The sequence below is a fragment of the Danio aesculapii genome, chromosome 15 (assembly GCF_903798145.1).
Source record: "Danio aesculapii chromosome 15, fDanAes4.1, whole genome shotgun sequence".
In the NCBI taxonomy this organism is placed as follows: domain Eukaryota; kingdom Metazoa; phylum Chordata; class Actinopteri; order Cypriniformes; family Danionidae; genus Danio; species Danio aesculapii.
The window spans coordinates 33,664,146-33,676,718 of NC_079449.1; the positions used below are offsets into that span (position 1 = coordinate 33,664,146).

General features: G+C 37.5%; 1 protein-coding gene across 1 annotated transcript; it reads left to right on the forward strand.

Moving 5' to 3' along the window:
* The first annotated feature begins 1,447 nt into the window (after positions 1-1,447).
* Positions 1,448-9,185, forward strand: LOC130242169 (zinc finger protein neuro-d4). The gene is made up of 5 exons (XM_056474190.1): positions 1,448-1,457; positions 1,547-1,666; positions 1,751-1,863; positions 1,997-2,078; positions 7,959-9,185. Exons 1-5 carry the CDS (start codon positions 1,448-1,450, stop codon positions 8,027-8,029), a joined length of 396 nt encoding a protein of 131 aa, XP_056330165.1. The 3' UTR covers positions 8,030-9,185.
* The last annotated feature ends 3,388 nt before the right edge of the window (positions 9,186-12,573 follow it).

Below are 12,573 nucleotides of genomic sequence, written 5' to 3' on the forward strand. Positions count from 1 at the left end.
ATTTCTAAACAAATTTCGAGAGGATCATGTGCTTCTTATTGCTTGCAGCCCGTCCCGCATTATCCAATCATGATTCACCAATCAGACGATTCCTAAGCCACTATAAATACCCTAAGTTTCATATCACAGCCATCTTCTGTTTGAAGAATCCCCCCTTCCACCCTTACTCCTCCTCCTATCCTAGATGGGTGGCATGGTGGCCCAGTGGTTAGCACTGTTGCCTCAGAGCAAGAACGTCACTGGTTTCTAGTTCTAGTCCAAGTTTTTCAGATGCACAAAAAATGGTTGAAAAATGCTGGTTTGTTGAGAGGGGAGCAGGGTAGAGTGTTGTGGGTGAAAGTCAAAAGTGAGGACTGGGAAGGGAGGTGGCTGACAGGGGTTCAGCCACCCTAGGCAGCCGCCTTGGTCGCCTCTATGGACACGCCGAACCTGTGTAAATGTCAAAAACAGGATTTTGTGAAAACGACAACAGGTTTGCATGATTCAGCATGTAGGCTGTCGGTGAAAAAGATTTCTCTGATTGGCTGTTCAGCTACAAATCAGTGCAAAAACTGAAGTGACGAAATTAATCAAATGATGAAAGTCAAAAGAAAACACAAAGAAACCGACTTTCATCTCATCGCATTTCTTAAATATTTGCATCATATGGATTATCAGATTTTAAGAATATTTTCACAAGCACATCCCTCTGTGGAGAGAGAAGTACTGTGTAAATGTTACGTAAGCACTGCTTTGATTACGGTTTGTGTGTGTGCAACACTAGTTCCGGTTTCCTCTTTGTGGAAAGACAATGCAGAATACTGCCCCCTGCAGGTATGGAAAGATACATTCACCCATGCAGGTGTAGAACGAACGCTCCCATTTCATTAGCTGTTGTCCATTTGGTGTGATCATGATCTGCTTTTTGGTCCGGACGGGACCAGACGCAGGCGATGCGAAGCAACAACACAGTCGTTTTTCATCGCAACTAGTTCCTTGACAATGTCTTGGTGTGTCCCGGGCTTAACATGTTCAGTCTAGACAGGTGCTTCCCAATTTTCGGTCCTCAGGACCCCCTGATCTGTACATTTTGTATGTTTTTCTTATTTAACACACAAGGATCAGTTACTGGATCTCTCTGTTAAAAAGCTTAATGATCTGAGTCAGGTGTTTTCAGTAAGGAAGGCATTCAAAATGATCATATTCATTTGTGCAATCTCATACCCACTGAGGGGTAGGATTAAAAGTGGGGTTTGGAGGCATGCCTCCTTTTAAAAATCGTATATTTTCATACAAATAAAATCGTATGCAATCAATTATCGACGTTTCTGACAACACATAAAATTGTTTCCTTGTGTGATTGGGATGGGTTTGTGTACATGTGTGTAATGTTTCTTTACAACGTGACATCGCCACCTACTGGCCTGGCATGCAGAATACAGAATTTACTTTTTGTGAATGTCTCAAAATGTCTCACTGTGAAAATTGCTATAAAAATGTAGCGTATTATCAATCGATGAACTTAATTTCTTTCTTTTCATGAACACGTTTGCTTTTCTCTTTTCAGCCAAAAAAGCAGCCGATGGTTCCGTCATCCCAAACGGATACTGTGACTTCTGTCTGGGCGGCTCGAAGAAAACTGGCTGTCCCGAAGATCTCATCTCCTGTGCGGACTGCGGCCGATCAGGTGAGAGCAAAACCCTTGACAGCTCGACAGCAAATGTGATTTATTAATTTTCTTAACACATTACCTCTTTCATGGCTCGTGCAGGTCATCCGTCGTGCCTGCAGTTCACGGTGAACATGACGGCGGCGGTGCGGACCTACCGCTGGCAGTGCATCGAGTGTAAATCCTGCAGTCTGTGCGGCACCTCGGAGAACGATGTAAGTCAACTGAACGAAGCAATGCTCTTTCTCTCGGTGCAGTGTGTTTGTGCTGTGTTTCTGGATGCCGAGCCCCCAGCACTGGTGTTTGGGGACTTGTTCATACAAGATTCAACTTGCATTATTTTTACAGGATCAGCTTTTGTTCTGTGATGATTGCGACAGAGGGTATCATATGTATTGTCTAAGCCCCCCTATGTCGGAGCCTCCTGAGGGTATGTGATGAGACTTTTACATTTCGGTGTTACATTTGAGTGCATTGTATCATAAAGTTCTTATTATGATAGATACATAAACAAATAAGTAAGTAAATAAGTATGCAATAAGTCAATTATATATTTTTCTATCTCTAATTTATTAATAATTATTCATTCATTTTCTTTTTGGCTCAGTCCCTTTATTAATCATTTTAATATTTTACATATTTTAATAATTAAATATGTAAAAAAAAAATCTTAAAGTACTGCTAACTTAAATATTAATAAAGTGTACACTACCTGACAAAAGTCTTGTCGTCGATTCCAGTTTTAGAGCAACGAATAATAACTTGACTTCTAGCTGATCATTTGGAAAAGTGGCAGAAGGTAGATTTTTCCAATGAATCATCTGTTGAACTGCATGCCAATCATCACAAACACTGAAGAAGACCTATTGGAACCCGCATGGACCCAAAATTCTTATAGAAATCAGTCAAGTTTGGAAAAGGAAAAATCATGGTTTGGGGTTACATTCAGTATGGGAGTGTTCAATTCAATTCAATTCACCTTTATTTGTATAGCGCTTATACAATGTAGATTGTGTCAAAGCTGCTTCACATAAAAGGTCATAGTAAATTGGAACAGTGTAGTTCAGTTTGTAGTGTTTAAATTCAGTTCAGTTTAGCTCAGTTCAGTGTGGTTTAAATCACTACTGAGAGTCCAAACACTGAAGAGCAAATCCAACGATGCGCAGCTCTACAGATCCTGAACCATGCAAGCCAGTGGCAACAGCGGAGAGGGAAAAAAACTTCACTAATTGGCGAAAGTGAAGAAAAAAACCTTGAGAGAAACCAGACTCAGTTGGGTACGACCATTTTAATTTCTCCGCTGGCCAAACGTCTTGTGCAGAGCTGCAGTCCAGCGGCGGAGGCTGGAAGCTGGCCTCAGCGAAGACTCGTCTGTCTCTGGAGTGTCACAGGAATCAGTCTCATGTTCCACTTCTCCATGACCACCACAGTAGCTGCTCAGGATATGGCCTGGTCCAGGATATGGAAACCTTGGGATCATCTCGTCGTTGGATCGAATCAGTGACTCTGCATAGTCTGAGGGCCTCGGGAAGAGTATCCCCAGGTGGAAATGGAGAATAAAGAGAATAATTAGCGTAGCTGCTGTTCATAGTGTATATAAACAAGATGCAGAACCTGCCTAAGAAGCAATATTTTAAATTCAATACAAACTTAACAGGCAACCAGTGTAAGGAGGATAAAATTGGGGTGATGTGATCAAATTTTCTAGACCTGGTAAGAACTCTGGCAGCTGCATTTTGTACTAATTGAAGTTTTATTAATAGAGGATGCTGGACAGCCAGCAAACAGTGCATTACAGTAGTCCAGCCTAGAAGTCATAAAAGCATGGACTAGCTTTTCTGCATCTTAGATGGATAGCATACTTCGTAACTTAGCAATATTTCTCAGATGAAAGAAAGCAGTTTTTGTGACATGGGATATATGATTTTTAAACGTTAAATTGCTGTCTAATATGACACCCAGATCTTTTATAGTAGAGCTAACGCTAACTTTGTATCCCTGTAATTGTAGGTCGAGTTGTGAGATCTGCTGTGTACAGGATTTAGGCCCAATAAGTAATAATTCTGTTTTGTCTGAGTTTAAGAGAAGAAAATTGTTGGTCATCCAGTCTTTAACATCTTTAATACACTCGTTAGCTTGGACAGTTTAGACATCTCGTCAGGTTTAGTTGAAATATATAATTGAGTATCATCTGCATAGCAGTGAAAGCTGATCCCATGTCTTCTAATAATGTCTCCCAGGGGTAGCATGTATATTGTAAACAGCAAAGGGCCTAAAACTGATCCTTGAGGCACCCCGTACTTTACTGGGCTGACTTGTGAAGGTGGTCCATTAATATTCACAAACTGGTAATGGTCAGCTAAGTATGACTTAAACCATTGTAGAACCTGTCACTGGACACCTGTAGACTTTAAGCGATTTATGAGGATACCATGGTCAATGGTGTCAAATGCCGCACTAAGATCGAGTAAAACTAATAGCGAGATGCACCCTTGGTCAGCAGCTAAGAGTAAATCATTGGTTATTTTCACTAATGCAGTTTCTGTACTGTGATGAGCTCTGAAACCTGACTGAAACACTTCAAAAACATTGTTCGTCTGCAGAAAGGAGCATAATTGAGCAGAAACAAACTTTTTCTAGTATTTTAGATATAAATGGAAGGTTTGAAATAGGCCTATAATTAGCTAAGTTGCTGCGGTCCAGTTGTGGTTTCTTAATAATAGGCTTAATGACAGCTAACTTGTAAGGATTTGGAACATGGCCTAAAGATAAGAAGAGTTGATAACGTTAAGAAGAGGTTCTCCTATAACAGGTAGCAATTCTTTCAGTAATTTTGTTGGAATTGGGTCCAATATACACGTAGCTGGTTTAGAACTATTTATAATTTTATCTAGCTCTTCCTGTTCTATGATTTTGAAGCACTGTAGGTTATTTTGATTCGGTGGGATGTTTACTGGATCTGAAGTATATAAGGCGGTGCAGAAAGTTTAATATCTCCTATTTTCTGTCTAAAGCCTTCTATTTTATCACTGAAAAAATTCATGAAGTCATCACTAGCGATGGTGTTAAATAAGAATCAAGGATTGTTATGATTATTTTCTATCAGTTTGCGGAGGTGCTCAGCCCTGGCAGATTTTAGAGCCCTCCTATAGCTGGACATTGTACATATAGCTGTCTTTGTACGCAATTCTAAAAACTTCTAAATTAGTTTTTTTCCATTTACGTTCCAGGGCTTGGGTTGCTCTTTTGAGAGCGCGGGTATGACTATTATACCATGGTGTAGTTTTTATTCTTTCTAGTCTTTTTTAGTTTGATGGGTGCCACAGTATTTAGAGTGCTAGTAAAGATGGCATCCATACTGCTGGTTACTACATCAAGGTCATTTGCGTTTGTGGGTGCATTTCGAAATAGAGAAAGATCAGGTAGGTTATTTATAAATTCATCTTTGGTGGATGGAACAATAGTTCTACTAGGGCGATATATCGGAGCGGATCTGCTAATTTCAGGTAAACACAGCTTATATAGTAAGAGGTAGTTGTCTGTAATATTATCACTTTGTGGTATAATGTGTACATCAATGACCTCAATTCCATAAGACAGAATTAGATCTAGTGTATGCTTTAAGCGATGGGTTGGACCAATAACATTTTGCTTTATCCCTAGTGAATGTAGTAAGTCCATAAACGCGAGTCCTAATGTGTCGTTAGCGTCATCTATGTGGATGTTAAAGTCTCCTACAATTAGTATTTTATCAGTTTTAACTAGCAAGTCAGAGAATAAATCAGAAAACTCTTTTAGAAAATTGAGATAGGGTCCTGGGGGTCTATATATGGTGATTAGAGCGAGAGATAACATAGGTTTTTGCATAGTGTTTGGAAGGATAACATTAAGCGCTAATACTTCAAAGGAGCTAAACATAAGTCCGTTTCTCTGATTAACATTAAGAATATCACTAAAGATTGACGCAACTCCACCACCACGACCAGTTTGACGAGCCTCCTGTTTATATAGGAATCCTGGAGGAGTTGCTTGAGGAGTGTGCGAGAGATCTGCAGAGTGGATGCAACATCAAGGTATCAAGACATTTGCCCTGCCCATTACATTACAAACAACAGGAGAGGGCAAATTCTTCAGCAGGAGAGCTGCTGATAGGTCAGGGTGCTCCATGATTGGCCAGCCCAGTCACCAGAAATGAACATTATTGAGCATGTCTAGGGTAAGATGGAGGAGGCATTGAAGATGAATCCAAAGAATCTTTATGAACTCTTGGAGTCCTGCAAGAACATTATCTTTGCCATTCCAGATGACTTTAATAATGAGTTATTTGAGTCATTGCAGAGATGAATAGATGGATGTCATGGGAGTCACACACAATATTAATTCTTTTTCCACTGCACAATGATTTTACAGTATATTCTTTACTGTACATTATTTCTGTTGAGGGACGAGACTTTTGTCTAAGCAAAGTCAGACCTTACTGTACTATTAAATAATTAAAAATCAAGGCATGATCCTATTTTTTTTTTGGTAAAATAAGCGTGATCTATAGGCCTTTGCTATTCATATTACCCACTTTTGATACCAAATGATCAACTAGAAGTCAAGTTAATATTTGTTGTTCCTAAAACTTGGACAGGCAACAAGACCTTTGTCAGGTATAGTACTTTTACAGAGGTTGTGTAATAAAACAAGAAAACTTGGTGATGATTTATTTTTATTTATTTTTATTTGTTTCATGGGGTTTTTTTGGTGGAAATTACAGCTGTTAATGTAATTATTATTAAAAAAATTAATTACTGTCAGAAAAGTCTTACACGTTTTAGAGAGTTGTTTGCTCAAACAAAAACACAGTTTGATAATTTAAGAAATACCATAAGACTAAAAAAAAACAACAACTGAAATATACTTATTGCCATGATATTTCTGTTTTTGCCAATATTACATATGTTACTATTAAGTCATATATAGAAAGTGGTGGAAAGAGTACTGAAAAATTATACTCAAGTAAAAGTACCATTACTTGCCTAAAAATGTAGTGCAAGTAAAAGTATCTGTTGTCAATATTACTCAAAGTATGAGTAAAAGGCAGTGATTTCAAAAGTACTCAAGAGTAGTGAGTATTATGCTGTAAAAAGCTGATGTATTTACGTGTAATTTGTGGATATGTGTAAACGTAACATTCTGTAGTGCATTTAGTTATTGCCCAGCAGGCACACAACGTCATAAGATGTTAAAATTAGATTAGATTTAGGTCTTGACGTCAGGTGACCAAAATTCATTATCTAGCCAGCGTCTAAGGACAGCGTTATTTTGATGCCCAATAACGACGTCAAATGACGTTGATATTTGGTTGATTTCAGGATGTGTTGGAAAGTGACCCAAATCCAACGTCAAGCAAATATCTTAAACTAACGTCATATTGATGTCAAATACTGACATTTATTCATCAGGTATGGCAACCAAAATCCAACGTCTGATAGACGTCATAGTGGTAACATCATTATACATTGATATTTGGTTGATTTTAGGTTGGGCGTCACGTTGGACATTGACGTCAGCCTAACGTTGGACTCTGATGTCAACCAAATTTTAATTTCCAAACAAAATGCAACATCCCTACAATGTTGGGATACAACGTCAATCTGACGTCATGTTGATGTCTTGTGCCTGCTGGGTGTTTAAGGCCATTTCGGTCATCATACAGTAAACATCCGTCATCTTCTCATTAGTGACATGCTTCTAAACAGTCTCTGGGTCAATGCATGTAAAGATTTCGGACATCGTCTTGGACACTTTTAATGCTTCCATACAGTTTGCTGCAATTATAAATCGCCCATGTCTTGAGGTAGTTCCTTATAAGGTGATTTACCTTCTATATGCAATCTCATTGGACAGTAATCACAAGACAAAATGAAGTAATGATTGCAGATTTAAGGAAAGTAGTGGAGTAACAGTACCAATACAGCACTAAACGTGTACTCAAGGGAAAGTAAAAGTACACATTTTTAAAACTACTTAGTAAATTACAATTTCTGAGAAAGACTACTCAATTACGGTAATTTGAGTATGTGTAATTTGTTACTTTACACCACTGGCTATATATGCACGTTTAAAACAAGAAAGAAATATTTTATAATGCGACAGGCTACATGAGTAAAATTAAGATACAGTAAATACTATAAATGATTTAAAAGAATACATCATTTACATTGCATACGAATTTCTATTTAAAACCTCTATTTCTATCTCTGGCCACAATATTAATGCATGGCTCAATATTATCCAACATTTGTGTCTCTTCGTTTTGCAGGGAGCTGGAGTTGCCATCTGTGTCTGCGGCAGCTAAAGGAAAAAGCATCCGCCTACATCACACTAACCTAATCTCCGTGCCCTACTTCACCCTAGCAGTCTCATCCTCCTCTATCCCATCATCACCGATCCAAAGAGACTCCCCAACATCCACCAGAAGACAACACGCTCCATCTGTCAATGCGGGCTGCAAGGAAAAACTAGGGTGCGACTAACATTTTAGCACGTCAGGTGGGACTCAAGCAGACCTTTTCCTCGCCAGTCCCTCCAAAGAGCTCCTTCCTTCGAGGATTATTGCCCGACTCCATCTTTTGGCGGTTAGACAAGTAGTGCCAAACCGTTTGTCACTGATGGGACATTTTGCACGAGTTACAAGGGGACGGAGTCTCTGTGACATCATTAGATGGTGCACCAAATGCAGATAGGCAAGCATCACATGATCTCAGCACAGGTTTTGGTTTAGTTTAGGTCTGGTGCCATTGGTTTTTAGTGGTGTATCAGACACCAGCACGTAATGAGATCATACGTCCTCATTCAATTTGGCCTTATTCTAGCTGTAATTAGACTTCTGTTGTAGAGATGAATGGATTCTTCAATAATTGATGTCCCTTGAAGGTACAGCTTTTGGTTCTTGAGACACGTTACACTGAATTTTAAAAAAGGTGATTTATCATGAGCGCAGTCTGTGGTCAGAGGAATATTCTGGGTTCAGTTTAAGCTAATCTTATTTGAAAGCACTTATGAGAAGATGTTGATTACCACAAAACCTTCCTCCTTTTCTTAGAAAATTAGGGTTGTTAGTGTACACACAGTCTAAATAGGCTCCATTTGACATACGGTTACCATACATTATAACTTATTTCAATGACATTATTTAAAAAATATATATTTTCACCCATGTTTTAATTTTCCTAAAAGAAATCTACATTGCTGAGTGCTAGTTTTAGTCTTCTGTTAAGTTAAAATAGGCTAATCAGTGATAGGCAATCATGTCATTGTATATTTGTCATCATATAAGGAACAAAGTTACCAACCAATCGCATTTCCATATCAATCAAGTTTCAGTGAATGTAGGACCTATACCGTACATGTCAGTAGCTATGTTTCCATCTAAAGACGCAAATTAAATCTATGCGCAAAACTGGATTATTGCATAAAAGATGTGCGGATGAAGCAGCGTTTCCATCCAATAAATCAAAGAGAACAAAATCGTCACTTCCTGATTAATTGGCATCAATATATCAAGAGTAAAAATTTAATTTTTCAGAAGACAATGGCAACATGCACTGAACGTGTGGTGGCGTTCAAACGCGTAGGATGCAGAGCACAGGTGTTCTTGATTCTGGAGATTAATATTAATTATTAATATAACACTAATACTGAAATGGTTACAGTGTTTTAGAATGACCAAAACAACATTTCAGATGTTTTACAATGTGCTCAGCCAGCAGGTTTGTCCATTCACACACATTTTTATCATCACATGATCTTTTATAACAAAATCACATGACTTTTTTTTAATGCGCATACTGGAATTTGTTTGGTAAAAGTGCTTTGATCATATTTTATGCACGTCTTTTTTATAGAATAAAAAGTTTATCCTACTTTATCCTAAGTCTATGCGCATACATTTTTTTATGCATTTTTTTTTAAAGTTATGCGCATCTTGATGTTTCCATCAACCGATTTTTATGCGCACATAAAAATACTTGTGCATAAAAATAGGTGGAAGGAAACATAGCTAGTGTCATGTTCCATTTATATGAAAGCGTTTTTCTTTTAAAACCATGCGTTTTTATATGGTGTCCACACTACTCCGGCAAAAATAGAGCATTTTGAAAATGCTTAAGATCCTGTTTTCACTCAGAAATACCAGAGTTCTGTTTAAGTATAGACAGACTGAAGCGCGCACTTTTGAAAACAGAAGCACAGCTATCTGCAATCACTCTGACTGTTTTTTTGACTGGACAGTTTGGACTAATGTGTATCGTTCCCTGATTCATCAAGCCCTGATCATATGACCATTATACAACTGGTAGGCTTCAAGTACAAATCCTGGCAAATTATGCCCATTGAGCATGAATGGTAAAGTATCATATGATTTAGGCTCTATATTGTGGACGGACAAGTTTTTTTTCTTTTTTAAACACAATAAATGCGGCAGTCTGTACGAGGAGAGTTTTCCATCTAAAATGTCATTTCAAAATGAAGAGAGAAAAAACATTTACTATAGTTATAGCAAGATTAAAACATGATTGGACATTAGAAAGCTTTAAGAAAGAGCACAACTTCCTGAAATATACTGGATTACAAATAATCACTGAATCACTTGTGAACTGAATGTCATGTTTCATTACATTTACCTCCAGAAAGCCATTCAGGATCAAAAACTGCCTTCCACAACCTGTTTTCACCCAACTAGTTTTCTACCAAAAAGCGTTTTGGTGTATCGCAACAGAAATTTGCCCTTGAGCCATTTCCATATAAAATTTAGTTTAAATTGCAAATAATTCCCAATGTTTTGTGCCATCTGAAATATCGATATAGAATTATTGCACTAAAGTTAAACCAAAAAGATATTTTGTTGACCTCTGTTAAATTTAATTGATAACTAACATTTCCGTTTTGTCTGTAAAGATTTGATACCCTTGGATGGAATGCAGATGTTTCGAAACACTGCTCGGAAACGTTTCAAAACACACAGGTCACATGACTGATGCAATTATGACTAAAACAACATATTTATTTACAAAGAGTTCATCCGGATCTCAGACTTATGCTGAAACAAAACGCACAAGAATGGAAAGACTAATAATAATATATAAATTGTTTCATCCTGGATTCGAACCCAGTTCATCTGCATGCCAGTGAAGAATACTTACCACTCCATTAAATCACTTGATATCTCGTCAAAACAACATTGGGTATAATTCCTTAATTTGTGTCTGTTGTTTAAGAGTATCACTTAAAATGACCACTAGCCATTGTAGAGATGGGTTTTGAAATTTTCGAAGCCTTGACACCTGTGATTCCACTGTTTCACTGTTTCATGAAGCCTCGCTCTGCCCACCACTAATAGACATCCGACTGTTGTCAGCAGAGGAGCAGATCCAGCGAGAGCAAGACGGGTGATCCAGAGTGAAAAAAGTTTTTCAGGAAGTCACTCAGCTCAGCTCATGAAGATGTCATGGCTGTAGAAGCGGAGCAACTATAAGAATATGACTATAATTTCACCCACAGTTCTGAACTGCAAACACAAACCAAACCAAAGCCAAAATGTAAGCCTGAAAATGCCACCTGGGCCTGTTGTTTTTATTGTCTTTAGTAGTTTGTTGTTCTTGTTTCTTCTCGTTTCTTTTGCTGACTGTAAACCAACGGCTTGGTTCAGTGTTGACACCTTGTGGACTAACAAAGTTGTGCAAAAACAATTCAAAGTGCATGTGAGAGCTTTACATAGTATTTTGGGTGGTCAAATGACACTCAAGTACTGTACACTTAAGATGTACACTGTACGCTCAAGTACTGTATTCTAAGGTTACACTAGGATCATAGTATGCAAATACTTATGTGTATTGCTAGATTTTTATAACCACCCATAAATGTTTATGTGTAGCTTGCACTGATACTTTATTTGTGCAAACTGCTGTTTTCCCACAAGGTGGAATCAATGAGTTGAGGATCACAGTCAGAAAAAAAAACAGGAGACAGAACAACAAACAACTCAAGATGGCAAAAATGATGAAAGATGCATGTGTTGACCAGTGTCTGAGAGATTAAAATATGGTCACAACCAAAAAACAAAACGAATATGTTTTTTAATCGGTCATAAATTTTGGAAAGAAAGAAAAGTAAAATATGATCATGTAAATCTATTTAAAGTTATAAAACTTGTCTATTGTGCAACAAAAACTTATTTAAGTGCAGGATTGTATATTCTTATTATTTAAACAATAAGATTGGATATTGATTTTATTGTTTGTATGTGGCAGCGAACAAGCGAAACAGCAAATTCCTTTACCCTGCTGCGACAAATGCAACAAGCACAAGACTGGGACTTGAGATCTGAAGCGGATAATTGGTGGAAATGGGACAAAAAATTGTCTGGAACACCAAACTGAGAGTGAAAAATGTGTAGACCTCTACCTGCAGGCCTTTGCAGTTGCAAGCTGTGGGTATGAACAGGACAAAATAGACAATAGAAAAAAAGAAACAGAAAATAGAAAAATCCATCCAGCACAGTAGATTTGTTCACTGAATTTACAGCACCATACATTTTTTTTTTTACATTGAGAAGCATTTCATACAGAACCTAAATATTTCTGTTCACATATTCGTTTACAAGAGCTTTCTTTTAGCAAAAATGTAGTAAATTATCTTATCTTATAAGACACAACATGCAAATAAACACACATAAAAACATACTTTAAAAAATTAAATACTATTAGTAAAAGGTGTAGTCACATGATGCAAACAATATGTATGTTACCACAATTCAATGTAAAATTCAATGTTTCTGTAGTTATGCCAAATTACTGCCAATAAACATGGCCAAAATCATATACTGTATATACACAGATGACTAATCTCTATGCCTAAATCCCTAAAACAACCAAAAG